Source organism: Toxorhynchites rutilus, chromosome 3, assembly GCF_029784135.1.
Source record: "Toxorhynchites rutilus septentrionalis strain SRP chromosome 3, ASM2978413v1, whole genome shotgun sequence".
Classification (NCBI taxonomy): Eukaryota; Metazoa; Arthropoda; class Insecta; order Diptera; family Culicidae; genus Toxorhynchites; species Toxorhynchites rutilus.
The window spans coordinates 116,033,290-116,057,154 of NC_073746.1; the positions used below are offsets into that span (position 1 = coordinate 116,033,290).

A 23,865-nucleotide genomic window follows, 5' to 3' on the forward strand; every position below is an offset into this window, starting at 1 on the left:
TGTTCTTTTCATTTCACTCAGACTGCGAACGGGTGGACGGACCTTGACAGAATTCTGTCACGGTCACCATGTAACGTGGCGCGGGATATCTTCCTAAAATGATGATAGGCTTCATTTACAACATGTACACTAGAGTGCCAATGAAAATGGTCATATCTAATTTCAAAAAGTTACCTCGTAAAAAATGTTCACCACCTCGAAAAAAACCCCTAAGCTAAATATTAGCTCAATCGGACTTGAGGGAGAGTGGCGCAGAGCGGTCAAATTAGAGTTTTTTGAAAATCAAAAAATCACCCAAGGGGTTTTCGAAAAACTTTTTTTGATGCCAAATGCATGAAAAATTAAAATTGCATGAAACGTCGAGATCTAATGTCATCTCGAAATTTTTTTTTTATTAAAAATCATATGATTTTGAGTGCCAATAAGAATAGTTATCTCGATTTTTCATTCGGAACCTATTTTAATGTCTACAACACTAATTAATGTAGTTCGAATGAGCTAATATTTTGCATAGGGTATATTATCGTGCAAATCAACATTTCGCAACGAGTTCCGAATGGAAAATCGAGAAAAATATTTTTATTGGCACTTAAAACCATATGATTTTTGATAAATTACACTAGATCTCGACGTTTCATGCATTTAAGACATTAAGACATTTGACATAAATTTTTTTTTTCGAAAACCTCGATTTCCGATTTTCCTACCCCCTTGGGTGATTTTTCGATTTTCAAAAAAAAAAATCAAACTTTGACCGCTTTGCACCACTCTCTCTTAAGTTCGATCGAGCTAATATTTGGCATAGGGTGTTTCTTCGAGGTGGTAACATTTTGTATAGGGTAACTTTTTGAAATTTTAGGTTCGATTTTTTCCCATACATTCATTGGCGGCACCCTAATGTACACCCTGTTCAGTAAGTTCGAATACATCTTTTCATCATTGCGTAGGTGCGCACCATGTGCATTTTGTGTATTTGTATTGGTGTCAGCTTCAGCCTCATATATAGGCTAAAACCAGCGCTACACGATGCTACGAACACCCTCGAATGTTGGACACTCGATGCAAGGCGCCTAGAAGTATATACTAAGGTAGACCAACTTGTTAAAACCACTCTTCAGCCATCTTGGAAGTCTACTGTGTTTTGTTTGTAAACAAAACACAATACGCTATTGCCGAAGCTCGCTCGTGATCAGTCTGTCTCTTTCACGCTACAAGCAAATAATTCCCCTTCTACTTTCTTCCGTGCTGTTTTCATATACCGCTCCCCTAACCAACTTAGTGACGAAACGGCCTCACCTAGTACCATAGACCCGTCTTGACTCGATGATTCGACGCATCGTGTAGTCGACTGACGAGCTACGAACCTCCAATGTCGAGTGTCGAATATTCGCGTTGGAAGGTAATCCGTTCGTTGTGGATTACCTTCCAACGCGAGTGGCACGAGTCAAAGGATTTTTGTCATTCGTTGATCCGACACTCGATGACATTCGATACACCGCTACATGCTTCGTCCGAATATATCTTTGACAGATTGGTTTGTTTACAGGTTTTAGATGAGGGAACTATGAAATTGATTCATAAAATTCAAAATATTCGGCAAAATATTGCAGTTTAATAATGTAGATTTCAAGCATTTTTAATTTACAGCCCGATATCAGTACAATTGCTACGGCAGCAATTTCAATACTCGGATCGTCATCAAGTTTCCTAACGTTTTTGATGGTAAATAAAAATAATAAACATTCGATCCAAATACTCGCCGATTGTTTGAACCGATTGCATTAAATCGAACATTCACTTCACCGTGTAGCAGCACATTCGTCACAACATTTGTCGATTCATCGAGTCAAATATTTGAGTCCAACATTCGAGTAAGGGGGATCTCCGTAGCCATATTGGTTGCGCGTTCGCTTAGTAAGCGATCGATCGTGAGTTAAAAAACAGGAAGTGGGTTATATCTATGGTATAACCGCAAGGGTAACGTAGGACTATCGTTGATTTAGAGATCATTTGTTTGAAGTTGAATCTGAATTCGTTCTGAATGAATGAATATTTGGGGGACTTCGAAAACGAGAGCGTTACGTTGGAGGCACAAGGTTTTATGCATCCAATATTGGATACGGAAATATGATGGGGAAGAATAATTTTCAGAAGCTTTCCTGTTAATTGCGATTGATTGAAAAATCACAAAACCAAATGTATTTGATTGCAGTGTTATATGGATAGAAACATTAGAATAAACTATTTCGCATCAATGTATTTTTCAATTCCCAGGGAACTGGCAGAGTATTTTTCAGCAACGATTAATTCTTTTCAGATTTTCCTCGATACTCGAAGTCCACCAGTGGTTAATACTAACTCGATAACCACCTGTTAGTAGCATTTGATTAAAAAATATTTGGTCGCAGTGTTACATGGATAGAAAACATTAAAATAAACTCTTTCACATGGAACTGGCAGATTATTTTTCATCAATGATTGATTCTTTCCAGCCCTCCAGTGGTTATTGCTAACTCGATAGCCACCTGTTAATAGCACTTGATTGAAAAATATTTGGTCGCTGTGTTATATGGTTAGAAAACATTAAAATAAACTCTTTCGCATGAATGTATTTTTCAATTCCCAGGGAACTGGCAGATTATTTTTCAGCAATGATTAGATCTTTCCGAAATTTTCTCGATGCTGAATGGCGTCCAAACGAAAATATTCCTTTCAGTTTGGTCTGTAAAAAACTTTTCTGAACTCTTATCCATCAAATTTGGAGCCCTGAAAAGGGCAGTTGATTTTATGCTAAGCTAATAGCACGTTCTCCTCGGATACGATGGGCCAGCTGGATGTCCTTGGGCATAATGTGACGCGCTTTGCGTGGATAGCACACAAATTGTTATTTTCGAATAGGCCCCCTGCAGCATCATAACCGCGGAACTTTGGGAGCGCAAATCGGTTTTGAAGTCCTGAGCAATTCCACGAATCGAATGCTGCAAAGGTAGATTGCGGATCAGCAATACGGTCGGCTTCTGATAGCGACGAATTTCACGCAAAGTTCCCGGTCGATAGCGATGTGGTCACACTCCCCGCGGCTGGTGCACTTATCCGAGCTGCTTTCGTGGTGCCTTACCACCGAAAGACTAACGAGCTGTGTGCTTGGTCCCACACAAACGAGTCCTCACGGTGCGAGAGTAGAGTAAGAAATGAACGAAAGCAAAGGAAGCGTCATTTTATAAACCATAAAAGTATAAAATGTAAATCCCACCCTTATTATATTCGTAGCTTACTCTGAGAGAGAAACGAATAACATCGAAGTAAGTATACAGTAAGCTTATATAATAAAGAGGGTGGGGTTTACATTCTGGACTTTTATGGCTTATAATAAGATGCTTCCTTTGCTTTCGTTCATTTCTTACTCTACTCTCGCACCGTGAGGACTCGTTTGTGTGGGACCAAGCACACAGCTCGTTAGTCTTTCGGTGGTAAGGCACCACGAAAGCAGCTCGGATAAGTGCACCAGCCGCGGGGAGTGTGACCACATCGCTATCGACCGGGAACTTTGCGTGAAATTCGTCGCTATCAGAAGTCGACCGAATTGCTGATCCGCAATCTACCTTTGCAGCATTTGGTTCGTGGAATTGCTCAGGACTTCAAAACCGACTTGCGCTTCCAAAGTTCCGCGGTTATGACACTACAGGAGGCCTATTCGAAGATACCAATTTGTGTGCTATCCACGCAAAGCGCGTCACATCATGCCCAAGGACATCCAGCTGGCCCATCGTATCCGAGGAGATCGTGCTATTAGCTTAGCATATAATCAACGGCTCTTTGCAGGGCTCCAAATTTGATGGATAAGAGTTCTGAAAAGTTTTTTGCAGGTCGAACTGAAATGAGCATTTAGCGAAAATCGTGGTGTCAATGATAAGTCGATACAGATAGGAGCCATGGATATGGATTTGATAATGAAGAATATGAAATACATGACATTATGTAGTGAATATTTCCTCATATCGAAGATATCACTTTGATGAAACTGCATTATAAAAATATTTGTGTACGAATGCCGCAATCGATAGTCGACTCTAATTTGCGCTGGGTAATTTCCTCTGAGGACTCGATTCCTCCTTTGAGCAATAATAATCTCTTTCTGGCAAAACGAAGTGCTATGAATCACATTATTCGAAAGATAAAATAAAGATGTTTTCTGCCAATTTCCTTGAACCTCCAAACATCTCTTTCTCCCGTTTGTCGTTTTTGCGTTCGCTAATCCTTTCTCACAACACCCATTTTTCGTTTGAGAAATTGTTGAGTAAACATCGTTTGCCAGTGCGCGTAGAGCGGGAAATCCTACGTTCTTACGTTGATTGCACTTGATTGAAAAATCCAAAACGAAATGTATTTGGTCGCAGCATTATATGAGTAGGAAGCAAATAATTACTCGAAAATTACATGATTTTGGCGATGTGAAAATTTTTCCGTTTTTCATGTTATGCATCCAATATTGGATACGAAAATTATGTACTGATGGGGAAAAATAATAGAAGCTTTCCTGTCAATTGCGATTGATTGAAAAATCACAAAACCAAATGTATTTGGTTGCAGTGTTGTATGGATAGAAAACATTAAAATAAACTCTTTCGCATGAATATATTTTTCAATTCTCAGGGGAACTGGTAGATTATTTTTCAGCAACGATGATAGCAACGAGAGTTCCGCGCGTGTATGTGTGTGTGAGGCGGCTGCTCCGATGTTTCAAGCGGAACCGTGACATCACTCTCCTCCTGATGGATTCCCTTCTGGCCTAAGGTGTACAAACAGGCTCTTGGTAACACCGTTTATCAGCGCTTTCATGATAAACGAAGTTAGCTTCATCACAACAGCGACAACATGCTACAATCGCTGTTCAATTATAACTGAGTGGGTTTACGAGCAGCGCTCGCTTATATACCGATTGGTGATTTCAATAGCCTGTTTTGAAAGCAATTTTAAGGCTATTGAAACAAGTTTTTGGATGAAAAAGTAACAAGTATATAACGCGTAGACATTTTATCTTTCGAAGGAAGTGTTTATCATACCATTTAGTTCAGTTGTTTAGGAGCTATTAACGCTCAAAATCTCGGTCTCCGGCGTAACGCGTTTTCGAAACTTTGATTTTACACCCCGGTATAGAAATGAAATACGTAGTCCTACGTCAAAACTCAGGGCCCTCATTGACCATCTTTGTGTTGTTACAGAATAGCTACGTCCACGCGTCCACAGAATAGCTACGTCCAAACATCAGCGATGGAGATCGATCCACGGTCGAAACAAGATCGATTCATCCATACAACTGCTCTGCTTTGCAAGACACATCGGGCTGCTGTTCTATAAATAACTCAACAATGATCATATCAACTGTCTCCGCTGTCCGGTGGTCTAACTGGATAATGGAAGAACAGAAAGAATACTCTTACGCCTAAATGGCTACTGTGTAAATGTACCATATGCAATGGTATAGAAGGAATACTGGCGAATGGCAACTGTGTAATATGCTATAATTATAGATATGATAACCATGTGACATGTACACGATTAAAATTCGGCTCTGTTACAGCTAAAATACTAATGAGCCTAAAATAAATAAATGGGATAAAAAAAACATTCGAGTAAAACGTTGGACGAATCGTGTAGCGCCCGCATAACCGACGCGCACGGTGTCGACTTGCTGTCATTTGTTGTTTGTATACCACGCACGATAAAGTGCGATTCACATACAACATCCACGTCACGTTCACGTCTCGTCACGTTCCGTTACGTCAGTTATTCTACCATGCAATTCATATGAAAACATTCACATACACCGGCAACGTAACGACCTGTGAGCATACGTTCAACGAAAACGACCGGCAGGTTTTGTAGAAAACAGTGCTTTCACCATTCATTCAAATTTGAATGAACGAACCGTAAAACAGTTCAGTTGCTCTAAAGCTCTCACACTAACGTACCGAACAACTGCTGTTCGCGCTGAAGATACCACACGAGAAATAAAAGTGAGAACGATTGTATCCATCCATATGTGCTGAAGAATTTGTACTCATAACGCTAAAAAGTCGTGAGACTATTTGGAAGAGAGTCTAGCAATTCTTTTTTATCCCCTGAACGTAGGCTGTAAGCAGTATATTTGGTTCAGTAGCATATGAGATTCACGTGCCAGTTTGCAGTTGAATCATTCAAATTCAGTGTGTGCTACTGAATTTGAATGCAAATAATTCCTCAAGCGTATTTCATTTGAGCCAGCTAGAACCTATATTTTAGAAATTCGCGCGAGATCGTCGACATTATTTTGAAGCAGATTCATAAGGCGCTCCTTCATATGTTTTGAGTTTAAGTTTATGTGAATATAATGTGATGATTGGGTGAGCGATGCAATGTTCGATAAATTATAAGATATTTTCATTCTCACTTGAATTACCGTATAATTATCTTTAATGATATTTCATAACTTAACGTTCATACGTTATATACTGGATTGATATGTAATATTACTCCTTCCACCAAGAAAGTTACGGTAGACAACACTGTACATATTTGCTGTATTTCGCTGTACGAGGAATGTATTCACGTGAATAAAGCAAGCAGTAAACTTACCTCAAAACTTTCCGAAATCGAATTTATTGCAATATCGTATAATAGGAACGATATAATGTATTTTCTAACAAACTTGTCTATGTCTTTCTGTAACTTCGATTATGTTTTTAATAAAACGCGCATCGATAATGACAAGTTTTATTAACAAATCGTTTAAAAGTTATATGTTTAGATTTGTACTCTTGGAATTATTGCTTGAAATAACAATCAATTGTTTTGAAACTACTATGCGAAGCTGTATGTAGTTGTTGTTCTGGACATCGCGTATAGCAGTTTCTCTATAGTTTTCAACAGCGTTTCATACTTTCTTACAGTTTCGGAATTTGCTAATATACATTACGAACTTTTTACGAACTTTGAACTGTATATAATCGAATTCTGTTTTTTATCGAGTCAAAAACATTGTTCTATTCGTTTTTTATGCATATATTTTCGTTTTTTTAATATAAAAGTAAAATTTAATTTTTTGATTCATTTCCTTAAAGTCACACCTTTCTCATACGAAAAAAATAAATGTATTCAGAATCTCTCAGGAGATGATAGACGATCATATTTGATGAGAAAAATCCTTCTACGCATATGTTTGAATTTCAACAATGACAGAGTTATAGAACTTTTTGTTGTTTCAGACTCTGATGCCTCTAACTTTTTTTTTTTTTTATCTGTATTATAGTGATTTTCAACTCATTTGGCTGGTTCGTCACTTTTTACTTCCATTTTTGGAAGAATGTCGGGAGTGAGAATTGAACTCGTGACCTTTAGCGTGAGAGGCATGGATGTTACCACTACGCCAGATCGCCTCCACATGCCTCTAACTAGATCTACATTAAAAAGTACGCTAAAGAATAATGTACTGGAACATCTAAATTAGTGTATTTAAATAACATTTTGGAAGTGAAAAACTTAAAAGTTGGTAATTTTCAATATGTCATTATTAGTTTTATCCCAGAAATTCATATTAAACATTATTGTTTCTATCGATTGGATTAAAGTTCTCTAGTTCTCTACAATTTGTTCTTCGACACCCAACTTCTGTCTTTCTTAATTTTGCTGCAATATCGATATAAAAAATTCCTGGTAAAAATTCAACTAAATCTTCAAAAGTCACGATTTTCACCCCACTGTACTTATAATGGGCACTTATATTTCACCTTAACGTTAAAAGGTAACTTTTTTTTCGAAATAAGTCATATTCGAAATATAAAAAAAATATTTCTCTTTCAAACTGTATACAGTTTCGAGTCCAAAATTGTATATCGAATAACTTTTTTGGGTCAGGTTTGTCAAGTTGTGCCTTTCATCAATCTCTACCATGCCTAATAGAAGTATAAGGAATGGCTTTGTTCTGATACTGTATATAAGTTTATGTCAATACATGCAACACCAAAGCGCTTATCTTCGCGTACTAAAGTTTTTTACTTTATAAAAAGCGCCAGTTTCCGGTTTGCAGTTGAAAAAGAAAAAGGTAATCCGTGTTACATTCCTAAATGAAACAACATAGCCCTACTATTGAAGTTCAAAAATTATGATGATTTTCTGAAAAACCTATTTTGCTGGAGATAATTCGAGCCTAAAACCATTGTTAGGTAGATTAACTTGTTATAAATAGAATATTTGAACTTCCATAATAGTTCAAGTTTCATATTATTACCTGAAAGATACGTAACGTTCAAATAAAACGTTATGACATTAAAAGTTTAATAAACTTCACGTTTAAGCCTAGTAGTTTGCTGTGAATAAAATAAATGCGAAAATAGAAAAATGCGGGAGCAACGTACATGAACGAGAAAACGAATGAAGGACATAGGCTCATATTCAGTTCATTCAAAATCCAAGCACTGGTAGAAAAGAATAATTGACGGAGACGGACGGCTCGTTGGGTTTTTGTCTGGGCTTTGTGTCTCGGCTTTTGTTTTGATTTTGGCTGCAATTTTTATGCCAACATATCTCCCAGTTTCAAATTTCTCAGTAAAAATCAATTCACGACTAGCTGAGAAAAACAGTCTATATATTATTATTGTTAAAAAAGGGTCGGGACTACAGGTTTTAGACATTTAAATAATATAGTTCAATGATTTTCACTGAATTTTTCTAAATTTAAGACTGATTCTAGGCATACTGATTTGAAGTTGTTTGCGAGAGGTGAGCGACCCGGCGACATATTCCGGCGGTTGAAATCCAACGGGGTGAGGCGGAATTTCATCTATACCACCATCCGTCGGTACCGAGAGACGGGGGGCTAATATTTAGTGAAAGTTCTCAATAAACATTGCCACAAGAAAAATTGACGCAGAATATTTTGTGTTTTCATTTTTCTTACTTATTTTTAAAGTGTATTGGAACATTCAATAAGTTCGTATATTCACATTGACTAGTCGGTCCGATTCATGCTTACAGACTAACTCCTGCTTACAGGGTTTTTGGTTATTCTCAAATGCCACTTAAATACTTAAATGCTACTATGAAGTAAAATTCAGATTATACGCGAGAGTAGCATAAGCAAATTTATAACACATGAGAATTGGGACTCTTTTGGCAATAACAAGTTTTTCCGCATAGTAACTCGTTGTTGATAATTTCTCAATATTTTCCTTCGTTGATTGTATTTTTTCACATATTCACGTTGGAGAGCCTCAACCCTTCTCTTCGATGGCCAAGGCATTTTGATTGAATGTAATACTTTTCCGTTTACTTTTTGTTTTGACAGCAGAGGCTGCCGTGGCAGTGTTCCGAGCTCTGCAATACAATTTTCTTAATCAATGTTAAATTTGCTAAAACTTACATTGAAGACCCATTAAACGTAAAAACAATTTTTTTTATTGATTTTCATGACATGAGACGCTATGACTCAGGAATAACATTTTATTGGGTGGTTTTTACAGCTGTTTCAGTGATGTTGCATGGCATCAGCGTCGAAAGAAAACGATGCTTTCACCAATACAAACAAAACCATTGCGGAAAATTGAAAATGAAAATTTTAATTTCAGACCACTAGCTCGAGTTTTCCGACTTTTTCACTATATATTGCGACGACTGATGAAAATTTAATATCTTGTGAGTAATCGATTAGAGTTTCGTTGATATTACTTGATGGGAAGTGTGTGAAAACGATCATTTTCTTCACACTGTATCGCAAAATTATTGATTTTCGGGCGAGGGGTGAGGGAGAGAGATGAAAGAAATGAGCGCCATTGTGACAGCCATTTGTGGCTTCCTTCAACCTTCACCTCAATTGTGATAGACCCGTCGAAATATTTTCTATCAATTGATGCAAACATCTTTCCATTCTATTAAGAAATGTTCGAGTTATAAGCATTCAAAATCTTTCATTTTTTCCTGCATGTTCTGTGTTTAAGTTTTCATTTTCCCCATATACTCCGGTTAGACGATGTCCCACGTCAAAAACATCATGGGTAGAAGACGGTCTGTGATACCGTGCGAGAGCACGAGTTATGATGTTGCGCCGGGCAAACGTAATGCACCAGACAAACTTAAACCGTCCGACGCTCGCGAAAGCTCGGTCGAACCTTGCTAAAGGATCGTATCCTATGTTTCAAACTAACCGGACGGCGAGTCTGCGTTGGACAATATTTCTAACCTACTACACTTTTTCTGAGCGGTCGTTTCTGTTGCAGTTGTAGGGTGCCAATGAAAATGGTCATCTCGAATCATCAAACGAGACTTCAGTTACTAGTGTTTCAAAAACGTCAAATTTTCGGTTTTTTTGAAAACCGTAAAATCACCCAAGGGAAGTACAGTAAGTTACATCTAATTCGACATCTAGCTAATTGGACAGACCTGTAACACGACACGAATACCTGGTCATTTTTGTAACCATAAAGTTTGAGTCCCAAATTCTGACCCCAGATTGAAAGTCGCCATCAGACGTCGACACTGTACCACTGCCATCACAAATATCCAATTACAGGTTTCATGCAATTTGAAGAAATTTAGCATACATTTTGACGTAGGACTAGGTCTTTCATTTCTATACTGGTGTGTAAGTTCAAAGTTTTGAAAACGGGAGTGTTACACCAGAACAAAAAGATTTTGAGCGTTAATACCTCTTTGCCGACTGAACGAAATGGTATGATAACCACTTCAGTCGGAAGACAAAGTGCCTGCGCGTTATATGCCTGTTAATTATCGACCCGAAAAGTTGTTTCAATAGCTTAAAAGTTGCTTAACGCTTACAAATAGGCTATTGAAATCACACAAATCTGTATATAAGTTGGTGCCCACTCGGAATGCCCACTAATGCAATGTGACGCTCTTCTCTTCCATTCCCATTCCTTTTCTGCAGCCGGACCGAACGGAGCCTTTAGCGAAAAACGAAGTATCGATGACAATTCGATACAAATTATGTACACATGGTGGCATTGGCTATGGATTTGATAGCAGGGATTATGAAATGTTTGAAATGGTGTAGAAAATATTTTACTATTTCAAAGAAACCATTGTTTGATGAAAGCAGGAGTTGGTAGAGCCTCATAATACAGAACTCTTTCTTATTCCACCAGACACAGAGTATGGCTTCATACGGATGAAGACCACTTTGAGGGAGAGGTAATGGTGTTTCATTTCGCTTAAAACCTCTTCGCTCAACTTTGTGATTCACTTTTCATCAACTCGATTGTTTCCATATTTGCTTTGAAACGGCGTTTTGTGTTGCGTTTATCAAGGGAGGCTGGACATAACATTCACCTAATGTTTTCGGTCAAATTGTGTCGAATTTAGGTAACCCAGAAAACGGACCAGCCAACCAATCGAAAAAATTGCAATAATTTATGTACCAGCCCACAACTGGACGAATAAATTGCAGCGATCCAAGGTAATCGTGCAGAATTTTCTTCTGGACAAAAAAATCGACTAGACAGCAAAACTTGTATTTTTGATTCCAATGAAAGTGTGTATTCCGTTTGGGTTGGAGGAAATATGAGTTGGAGGAAGTTTGAGTTTTTCTATTTTTGACGAACTTTGTGGAGCATCGAATTTTTAGGAATTTTCGAAACTTCGAATTTTTGTATGTGAGCAGTCATTTTTAATCACAAATTATTAATCCTGATGTTATTTAAAACAAAAAAGGTTATTATAAATCTCCTTCTAAATGCAACCATTCTCGAGATATTTAAAAAAATATTTCTAATTTATTGTTTTTTTTTATAGTAAATAATCCCTTTTAATATGTTTGTCGTGTTATACCGTCATGTTCATGAAATTTTATGAATTTGCTTATAATTTCCAACAACTTTTCCGAATCAGAATTCATAATTTGTGGCTAAGAATGATTGCAAACATAGAAAAATTCGAAGTTTCGAAAATTCCTAAAAATTCGATGTTCCACAAAGTTCGTCAAAAATAGTTTTACCATCTTGGGCCCAGTTTTTAAATTTTCTACATGACTTCTATTTTATATGAAAAAAATGAAAAAATATAAAAAAATACATACTTTTTGATATCGCAAATTAAAATTTTATTTTGTAAATAAAAAAAAGAGTACTAATTTTTCTTCTCAGTGTATATTTTTTTTCAAATTAAGCCAAGAATAGTCTATAACTCTTTCTAACACACTATTTCGATACGGGTTATATTTTTTGAGATATAAAATATCAAAAATTTCTCTTACTCAAATCGATACGCCCTTTTCAAAAATTACGCTTGAGTCAAAAAATGAACCATGATGATGTATTTGGAAAAGTTGTTGGAAATTATAAGCAAATTCATAAAATTTCATGAACATGACGGTATAACACGACAAACATATTAAAAAGGATTATTTACTATAAAAAAGACAATAAATATCTTTTTCAATATTTCGAGAATGGCTACATTTAGAAGGTGATTGATAATAACCTTTTTTGTTTTAAATCACATCAAGATTCATAATTTGTGGCTAAAAATAATTGTGAACATACAAAATTCGAAGTTTCGAAAATTCCTAAAAATTCGATGTTCCACAATTTTAATTTTTTTTTTATCTCATTTATTTATTTATTAGGCTCATTAGCATTTTAGCTGTAACAGAGCCGGGTTTTAATCGTGTACATGTGCATATGTTTATGTTTCTATAAATTGTAAATTACACAGTAGTTAGTAGTAGCCATTTAGGCGTATAGGTATTCTTTCTGTTCATCCATTGTTCAGCAGACCGGACAGCGGAGACAGTTGATATTGATCATTGTTGAGTTATTTATAGAACAGCAGTCCGATGTGTCTTGCAGAGCAGAGCAGTTGTATGGATGAATCGATCTTATTTCGACCGTGAATCGATTTCCATCGCTGATGATGGTTGCGTGAACGTAGTTATTCTATAACAACACAAAGATGGTCAATTGAGGGCCCTGAGTTTGAACTCACTCACGATCGATCGCTTGGTAAGCCAACGCGTAACCAAGTGGCTACGAAGACCCCCCTCCACAAATTTGGTCAAAAATAGTTTTACCATCTTGGGCCCATTTTTTAAATTTTCTGCATGACTTCTATTTTATATGAAAAAATTAAAAAAAAAATTAAAAAATATGTATCTTGGATATTGCAAATTGAATTTTTATTTTGTAAATAAAAAAAAGAGTACTATTTTTTTTTACAGTGTACATTTTTTAAATATTCAACCATCAATACTCTATAACTCTTTCTAAGACACTATTCGGTACGACTCATACGGCCTGATTCTACGCGGCGTGTGAGGTGAGATGACAATTGTCACATCACCATCACGCAACTCTCCTCACTCTATTCCTACAGTCGTTTCGGATGCCGTGAGAGGTTCATTTGATGTATGTGAGAGGATGAACAGCAAGTGACAAGGCGTTCATTCTGCTGGTTGCCAAATCTGATCAGAGATGCCACATTCGCACATGTGTTCACGAATTTGCAGACATTTAACTTTTATCACAACCTTTTATTCCTGCTGCAGGCTATTTAAAATAGTGACAAAACATTATTGATTCCATATGATAAACGAAGCTGGTCAGTATGTCAGACATTAGCACATATTTACAAATATTTCAGATTTTTATCGCATATATTTGAGAAAAAACATCTGGCATCCCAGAATTTTATTTGTTTCGCTCAGAGAGGTCAGATATTTGTTTTGCTGCAGTCAGTACCGTATCTATAGATCTGATTTAACCTGGCCTGTTGTTAGTGTATCAGGACATTCTGCCGAATTTGCAGGTATTTGATTTAGATTTGGTGAAACAGTTGATTGCATCCTGTAAAGTTTAGCATTTTTGTTTGTTTTGGTCGTAGTTGCTGCTGCTCTCTGCACTCTCAGTGTTAAATTGTTGCTCTGGCTCCGGCTCGGGCATATACCACGGCTTCTGAAATGGATATGCAGTTCGGTGACGATGACTCGCGGATAGATAGATGAAACACAAGATCCATATGATAGATATATTTTAGAGAAAATAAATAGATTTCATGAAATGAAAATAATTTCGGTGTGCTTATTCGTCCAATTGAGGAATAACAGACTCACTACCGCTTTCACAAAAAAAACAAACTACTTGCAATTTGTCTTTCGTACTGTGAGAATTGAAGATAAATTGAATTTATTGATACATATAATACCATTACTATCGATTCTATACGACCCAAAAAAACACTTATTATCGGCCTTATTCTGCGTGGCGTGTGAGGTGAGATGACAATTGTCACTTATGTCACGCGATTCCACCAGGCGTATGCCGTGAGAAATCTCACTTGAATGAACTCTCACTTTATTCCCGCTCTCAAATATACGTGACGATTGTCACATGAACTGGGATTTCTAGGTGACAATCGTCGACATGTCTTGAGGTGTCGACAGTGCATGAAAACAAATGAAAAAAGGAAGAGGAATAATAAGTGTTTTTTGGGTCGTATAGAATCGATAGTAATGGTATTATATGTATCAATAAATTCAATTTATCTTCAATTTTCACAGTACGAGAGACAAATTGCAAGTAGTTTGTTTTTTTTTTTTGTTGTGAAAGCGGTAGTGAGTCTGTTATTCCTCAATTGGACGAATAAGCACACCGAAATTATTTTCATTTCATGAAATCTATTTATTTTCTCTAAAATGTATCTATCACATGGATCTTGTGTTTCATCTATCTATCCGCGAGTCATCGTCACCGAACTGCATATCCATTTCAGAAGCCGTGGTATATGCCCGAGCCGGAGCCAGAGCAACAATTTAACACTGAGAGTGCAGAGAGCAGCAGCAACTACGACCAAAACAAACAAAAATGCTAAACTTTACAGGATGCAATCAACTGTTTCACCAAATCTAAATCAAATACCTGCAAATTCGGCAGAATGTCCTGATACACTAACAACAGGCCAGGTTAAATCAGATCTATAGATACGGTACTGACTGCAGCAAAACAAATATCTGACCTCTCTGAGCGAAACAAATAAAATTCTGGGATGCCAGATGTTTTTTCTCAAATATATGCGATAAAAATTTGAAATATTTGTAAATATGTGCTAATGTCTGACATACTGACCAGTTTCGTTTATCATATGGAATCAATAATGTTTTGTCACTATTTTAAATAGCCTGCAGCAGGAATAAAAGGTTGTGATAAAAGTTAAATGTCTGCAAATTCGTGAACACATGTGCCAATGTGGCATCTTTGATCAGATTTGGCAACCAGCAGAATGAACGCCTTGTCACTTGCTGTTCATCCTCTCACATACATCAAATGAACCTCTCACGGCATCCGAAACGACTGTAGGAATAGAGTGAGGAGAGTTGCGTGATGGTGATGTGACAATTGTCATCTCACCTCACACGCCGCGTAGAATCAGGCCGTATTCCTCTTCCTTTTTTCATTTGTTTTCATGCACTGTCGACACCTCAAGACATGTCGACGATTGTCACCTAGAAATCCCAGTTCATGTGACAATCGTCACGTATATTTGAGAGCGGGAATAAAGTGAGAGTTCATTCAAGTGAGATTTCTCACGGCATACGCCTGGTGGAATCGCGTGACATAAGTGACAATTGTCATCTCACCTCACACGCCACGCAGAATAAGGCCGATAGTTTTTGAGATATAAATTATCAAAGATTTCTTTTACTCAAATCGATACGCCCTTTTCAAAAGTTACGCTTGAGTCAAAAAATTCCCAATTGCTGTGGAAAACTCATATTTCTTCTAAACCAAACGGAATACACACTTTCATTCGAATCAAAAATACTCATGTTTTGTCATTTGTCGATTTCATTTGGAATTGCTCTAGAGCAGTGGTGTTCAACCTTTTTGCCAGAGGGGCCACAAACACATGTTAGGCATGGTGTCGTGGGCCGCAAAACCAAAATAAACGTACTACGAAATTATAACCGGCGTGAAACAAACATAGAAATTCAAGAATGAAACTCTTTTAGTACAAACATTTGGTAGCACTGACAAGAGTCAATGAATGAATGCTTTAACTGAGTGAGGGACGCTGACTTTCACCAATATTTATTGATTTTTGTGTATGAGTTCCAAACATCATACACACCAGATGGGCCAACCAGAAGAGCCTACCGGGCCGCAGGTTGAGTATCGCTGCTCTAGAGAGTCTTTGAAATCGAAAGGCATCACGTTCGCTTACAAACTGAACAATAGAATACGAAGGAATGTATAGAAAAAAAAAAGTGATATTCGGTTTTTGATGGGATTTCCTCCAAAATGTTGTTTCCTTCGAAAAAAATACTTTATGCAACGATCAACGATCGTCGATTTGGTAATCACCCGTGGTAGTACGAATCTCCCAAATCACACATGCGTCAGAGAGGTGCTGCAGAATCACATCATTTTGTACCCTGATGGATATTTCTCAACTCATAGTAAATCGCAGGACTTTTATGACTCATCATTTTACTACTTTTTACAAACTTCGACATTCTTACTGTCTCACTCACCGTTTCAACACATTGATGAACGTATCCTTCGGAACATTAATATTTGCAATCGCTCTCATTTTCTTCTTTCCATCGGACTGTTGTTTAAGCAGCTTCATCCTTCTGGTGACATCGCCACCATACTGCAACATTAATCATTATACCAATTGTTTATTTGGGGGAATATTTCAACCTTACCAATTTTGCTGTAACGTCTTTCCGGTAGGCCTTCAGTGTTTCCCGAGCGATAACTTTACCACCAACTGTCGCTTGAATAGCGATTTGTATCATCTGTCTAGGAATGAGCTCTTTGAGCTTCAGCACAAGTTCCCTAGCGTGGGTTTGTGCTTTGCTAATATGCGCCACAGTACACAGTTCATCCACCAACTGACCGTTTAGTAGTATATCGATCCGAACCAGTGTGCTCGACACATAACCATGTTCCTCGTAATCGAAACTGGCATACCCGGAACTCAGGGACTTGAGCTGATCGTGAAAGTCCAGTACGATCTCATTCAAGGGCATCAGGTAAGTTGTCATGATTCGATCGTTATCGATGTTGATGGAAGTTTTCTGGATCGCCCTACGCTCCACACACAGCCCGATGATTGGTCCGGTACATTCCGTTGGAGCAATAATTGTCCCCAGCACAAACGGTTCATAACATTCTTCAACCGATGGTTTATCCGGAAATAAGGCAGGATTACTAACATAAACTATTTCATTACCACCATTGGCAGCAATAACTTTGGCACCTTTCAATTTAATTTTATAGGTAACCGACGGAGCAGTGAGGATTGGTTCCGCATCGTATTCTTGTTGAAGTCTTTGATTGAAAACATCTAAATGTAACAGACCCAAGAACCCTAACCGCCAGCCTTGCCCCAGGGCTGGACTAGAGTCTGGGCTAACCGTCACAGCAGAATCATTCAAAACTAGTTTTTCGATAGCGCTTTTGAGGTAAGGATGCTGGGATTGATCAGCCGGATAGACTCCAGCAAATACCATCGCCTGCTGTGGTTGGAAACCTGGCAGCGGAACACAAGTTTTGTCTTTCTTAAGATATAAAGTATCTCCGATACTTGACTCTTTGCTGGTTCGCATATTGCATCCTAGAAGTCCCACTTGACCCGCCACTAATCGATCGACCTTTTTCTCATCTGGCCTCAATAGTGCCAAACTTTTCACCTCGTACGCCCTCCCGGTGTGGCAGGAAGCTATTTCTTGACCTGTACGAATCTCTCCATCTTTCACGTAGATTAGATTCAACGCACCGCGATAGCGGTCAAACCAACTGTCAAATATCAAAGCTCGAAAATTATTTTTCCTCGAAGCATTCGGTGCTGGGAGTCTTCTCACTATTTCCCTCAGAATCTCACTGCAGCCCGTACCCAGTTTGGCGGAAATTCTGAGCACCTCATCCGGATCTATTTCAAAAAGCGTAAATAATTCCTGTGTCACCGCATCCGGTCGAGCATTTTTCAGGTCAATCTTATTCAGAACCGGAACAATGACCAACTGCTTCGACTTTGCGAGGTGATAATTGGCTACGGTTTGCGCTTGAACGCCTTCATTGGCGTCCACCAGCAGGATCACTCCATCGCAGGCGGCCAGTGATCGTGAAACCTCATTGGAAAAATCCACATGCCCAGGCGTATCAATCAGATTTAGCAGGTAATCCTGACCGTCGTATTTGAACAGCAGCGATGCGGTTTGAGCTTTAACCGTAATGCCACGCTCCTTCTCGACTTGCAGACTGTCCAGAACTTGTTTGTTGCCGGCATTTTTCGCAATCGTACCGCTTAATTCTAGTAATCGATCCGCTAGGGTACTTTTACCATGGTCTACATGCGCAATTATACTGAAATTACGAATCCGATTGACAGGGATCTCATCGTATGCAACTTCCTCGGACTGGAGGTGAATTGGCGTACTGTATATCATTCGAATGATACTTTTTGGGGTATTCCTAGCCATTATACGAATGTTTGATTAACATTATTTTGAAAAACAAAATCAAATTATCACACCTGCCTAGCAATGGAATTCCCGTCGTCCGTAACAGAGTGAACATCTCACTAAGCTCCTCGTAGATTCACTTATATAGCAAGAACCAATCAGTACATTTTCCCTGAATTCTTAACTTAAATTATATGATTTATCTGTTTTACAGAACATTTGAGGAATACAGTAATGCACAAGCAATTGTCGAAATCAGCTGAATATAAAAAGCAAACATTTTAAACAAAAACAAACTAAAACCGAGAGCTGGTAACAAAAATCGAACCAAGGCGCCTAGAAGTACATACTAAGGTGGGCCAACTTGCTAAAACCACTCTTCAGCCATCTTGGAAGTCTACTGTGTTTTGTTTGTAAACAAAACACAATACGCTATTGCCGAAGGTCGCTCGTGATCAGTCTGTCTCTTTCACGCTACTAGCAAATAATTCCCCTTCTACTTTCTTCCGTGCTGTTTTCATATACCGCTCCCCTAACCAACTTAGTGACGAAACGGCCTCACCTAGTACCATAGACCCGTCTTGAATCGAACATCCAGCTATGCGCATAATGTTTTATTTTTATTTATATTTCAGTCATTCATTACACTAAGATAAATAATTAGTAAATATAACGAACAATTCAATCGTTTGAGAAACCCCGTCCATTTGATGCACTTGCGAGGAAACGACAAAAACCTGTATTTCTCAAAATTTTTATTCTGGTCCTCATATTTGTAGGTATCAGGTTCTGTTATTACACCCACAACATATAAGGGGCTGTCCACATATCACGTGGACAGAAAAAGCACTATTTTAGACACCCCCTCCCCCTCCGTGGACAAATGTGGACATTTCCTATATAAAATCAAACAGTCAAATTAAGGGCTCCGTTAGTGGAATTGAGTTAGTCGAAATCATCGAAGAAAAGCTGAGGCGAAACAATACCTTAGTGGTATAAAAAAATCGATATGGATATCATCACACTGTTCAAAATATTAAAATGGTGTGTAGACGTTATTCAGTGCTCAATACAGGTCGGACTCGATTACATACAGAGTCGATTACAGTGAAACCTGTTTTTGTGCGGTTTTTTGTGCGATTTTTTTTGTGCGATTTTTTTGTGCGATTTTCTGTTCTTGTATGGTTTTTTTTTGTGCGGTATATGAAAAGAAGCATATTTGACAAAGTTATCGTCCATTTAGTTTTTTTCGATGGTTTATATGCATTTCATTGCGAAAAAAGCATATTTGCGTCTCAATTATCCACTTCTGAAATCATTCCCCTCCTCCTAAATGCTCTAAGTTTTTCTATGTTTTTGCATGACATGATTTCTAACAGCAACACGTTTCGACATGCAACTAAAAGCACAAAACAGCCACGCGCAACCGAAAAGGCAAACTGTCCCATCGTAAAGCAGGGAAACAAAAGGAAATTGAACAGTGAACGACGTGGATTTGAGTTATTTTCTTGGGGGAAATCTTTTTAATGCGGTCCCTATCTAACGCAAAAAAAAGGTTTTTTTTCAAAATGTGTACCGAAGACGATTTTTAAAGCTACTGGTGAAGTTTTGCACGATTTTTTTATGCGGTCCCTATCCCCCGCACAAAAAAGGGTTTGCCTGTATATGTGATTCGATTATATACAATTTTGGACTCGATTATATACAGTTTGAAATATTTTTTTTACATTTCAAATATGACTTATTTCAAGAAAAAATGTAACCTTTCAACGTTAAAGTGAAATTGAAGTGGTGAGGTAAAAAAGTGATTTTTTAAATTTTTGCTTTAATTTTCACCAGCGAAATTAAGAAAGATAGAAGTTGGGTGTCAAAGAACAAATTGTAGAGCGAATAGAGAGCTTTAATTTGATTGATAGAAACAATCATGTTTCATATAAATTTTTAGGATAAAATTAACAATAACACGAGGCAACAGAGTCCGAAACAAAAAAAGTTCTATAACTCAGTCATTGTTGGAATTCGAACATATGCGTAGAAGGCTTTTTTTCTTACAATCCTGAGGGATTGTGAATAAATTTATTTCTTTTATGTGAGGTGTTTTCTTACTTTAAGACGATGAATCAAAAAATAAATTTTTCATTTATATTCAAATAACGAAAAATATATGCATAAAAAATGAATGAAAAATTTTTTTTTGACTCGATTATTTCGGATTCGGTTATATATAGGAGAAAAAAACCTGGACTGTATATAATCGAGTCCACGCTACCAAGTGTTATTGTCTTATGAAATCTTTCGTCATCCTTCACGTAACTTAAAAATTCCATCATCGCAGATCTACTTTGTTTTTTTTTCGTCAAAAGACTTCGCAACGTGCTTTTTATGATATCCAATGAATCGAAATTCTTGTCCTTTGATTATCTTTTCCACCGGCCCGAACAAATGATAATCTGAAGATGCAATATCTGAAACAAAGAAAGACTGGTGAAGACAGGCTTCGAGGATACCCAAGTAACCATAAGCATTAACTTTAAGCTCTATTGTAGCACTAATTCAGCATCTCGAATGCCAAATGGCAGTATATCTGCTTTTTTGATGCTTATAGGCCTTATATCAACATTATTAATGCATATAAACATTAATGAAAATAAGCATTAATGAAAGTCCTATATGCGCATTTAATGCTACCATATAATGCTTATAAGCATTAGGAAAAAACATTCATGCATTCAGCAATAAATATCTGGATGCAAGTGTTTGTCTCAAAATAAACATAACACGGATATTTTATGCCAAAAATATGCTTCCAAGCCGGCTAGCAAAACCCGCTCAAACATGATCTTTTTGAGCAGGTACCTGAGTGGTTGTTTTAATATGACTATTTTCAATTCATTCATCTATATCTACAGTGATCCAGATAGCAAAGGCACAACAGAGAAACACTCATGATGCAGAAGTACCCCGGTTCGAATCTCATGAGGTAATTTTAACATAATAATTATTTTTCATTCCAAACAGTGTGCCGTAGATCTAAATAAAGAAGAATACTGTTGTAACCTCAATAACAACTTGGCAATAATCTGCAATAAATCTGTGTGGGTGGGCCCATGAAATGTATATGATTATTTTTTGTTTTCTGTCGAATGATTTCAATGGCTTTTTCCTAGAAAAGACGGAAGAAATACATCTTGACGTTTTTATGAAATCATATTTTAGCATGAATTTAAGCCTGCCATCACAAGTGATGTTTTCAGATAGCCATAAGTAAGCTTTAGTAATACTCATTTAAAGCTGTAACTTAAGCATTAAAAGAGCCTGTTGAGGCCCTATAGTATAATTTCCCAACCCCATAGCGATAAAGCAACAATTAATTGTATTACCCTAAAGCTACTGCTATATACCATCGAAATAGCGAGAGAGAGAGAGATTAGGAGAAATACCGTGAACACCCGAACGATCGTGGTCAGTAGTCGATCTATATGACCACTGACCCCGAATCCAAATAGGACAGTCGAAATACATTCCTCATTGCGAAAACACGGTCGTCTTTCGTACAATATAACATTTCGTTGTAATATCATATCTAACAGTTCCGAAAGTACCAATTGTACATGGTATGTAAGTGCTTGTCCGCGACTTTGGTGAAAAAGTGGGAAAGCAAAAGTACATTTACCCTCCCCCACCGGTGAAAGATCTACTGTGCGCTGTAGATAAGCAAATTCTGTTAAGTGCTACCATTTCACTGGCCCTTTTGGCAGCCGATTTCGACGGCGTAGAAAAACCTTCGGTCCAGCATTTACGGCCAACTGGCTCGTACAGAGCCCTATATTTCACCTTTTTAGCATTATATCCACCCTATATTGGTTTATAGCGCTTAATAAGCATTTTTGCAGTATTCTATATGTGGATACAGTGCTGATTTAAGACCATTTCTAAGTGCTTACTGGTTACCTGGGTAGCTAACGGAGGTCATTGGGTAGTTCAAAGATTTTTTTCACTCAATATTGTAATGAATGCTTAGATTTTCATCACCAGTCACGATTTGCTTCAAAACGTTGAGTTTGGAAATACGAGATGACGGAAATACGATCCATTAAATGTTTTCTGCTGAAATATTTTTATTTCGTGTTGGCACCTCGTTTTTAGTCCATTAACGCGTCATCCGCAATTTTTGTTATTCGCGGTGACTTTGCCAGACTTTTTCACGGATAATCGTGGTTCTACTATTTGTAATGAAGCTGCTAATTCATGTGTCATTTACTGAGGATTATTCTTGATCAGCGTCTCGATTTGATTATCATTAGCAGGGCCTTACAATTTCACAATAGTGCTATTCTCTCTTCACGCTCAATCAAGAGAATATCACTTCAGCTTCGTCTCGTTTCATTTAACGTTCATTTCCTTCATCCATCATACTGGAGCGAAATTATCAAATCGTCAAATGAAAATTAAAGGTTCCTCTATTGAATGAAAATGTCTTATTTCGATGGAAAATTTCACTGGAGCACGAATCGTATTCACTAAAAGTAATGAAAATGATTATATGATAGAATATGCAGTATGCCAGCGTAATCATTTATCGGATCTGGTTGTAAGACTAATATACCCTCATATGCCCCTTTTAATTGAAAAACGGTTCTGCAAAATCTAATTTTGAGAAATGAAATCGAATCATACTTTCAATTGAAAGCAATGAACATCCTTTTACATGTGAAACTGAAGGTGACACATAGTCCATTCAAATGATAATAAATAGGGCAGTTTCAATCGTCGTGCAAAAGTGTCTGCTTCAAAGGAAACGACAGCAAAACGAAAACGAAATAAAAACATCGATGTTTCAGTATGCGTAGTGAATACACACAATCGAGATTTAAAGAAAGGAAGAAGTAAAAAATAATTTTCATTTTTTAGATTCGAAATTTTCGAGCCCTTATCATTAGTGACGGCATGAACTTTCTGGGCAATGCAATAGAAGCGAATTCCACAACGAAGTAGAGCATCACTACTAACAACATTTTTCGAAAGATACATTGCTTGTATCCATAAAAGAACTTGTTGCTATGCTGCGCATCGTTATCGAGCAAATCTATGAATTCCGAGAGTCCCTTTACCAGGTGTTCATGGATTATGAGAAAGCGGTCATGCCGTAGCTGGGCAAGCAGTGGAGAGGGTCGAGAATTTCTTATATCTTACCAGGCAGATTGCGTCAGACGGGACCAACATCGATACATACCGGCTCTGCCTGTTTAAATGAGACATGGAGATCGAACCACGTCAGTTACCACATCAAAATGAAAATCTTTAATTCCACCGTAAAATTAGGGTACTTTACGTTTGTGAGACATGAGGCGTATCAGTAGAAAACGCAGAGAGGGCACTATGCTCCCAGCGTGGAGCGCAGCAACAATAAGGAA

The 23,865-nt window shown here is 37.5% G+C and overlaps 1 protein-coding gene across 4 annotated transcripts in view; it reads right to left on the reverse strand.

Annotated features, from left to right (window-relative positions):
* The window catches only part of LOC129780210 (translation factor GUF1 homolog, mitochondrial), a 28,757-nt gene extending 10,028 nt beyond the window's left edge, over positions 1-18,729 (reverse strand). For 2 of the 4 annotated variants that reach the window (XM_055788239.1, XM_055788241.1), the window contains exons 1-3: positions 18,523-18,729; positions 16,691-18,461; positions 16,514-16,635 (exon numbers count right to left, since the gene is read on the reverse strand). In XM_055788239.1, the coding sequence (XP_055644214.1) occupies positions 16,514-16,635; positions 16,691-18,461; positions 18,523-18,566 (1,937 nt within the window). In that variant the 5' untranslated portion in view covers positions 18,567-18,729. Of the gene's footprint in view, positions 1-16,452; positions 16,636-16,690; positions 18,462-18,522 lie in introns of those variants that run through there. The other 2 variants (XM_055788242.1, XM_055788240.1) reach the window with 2 other exon arrangements.
* Positions 18,730-23,865: the final 5,136 nt, after the last annotated feature.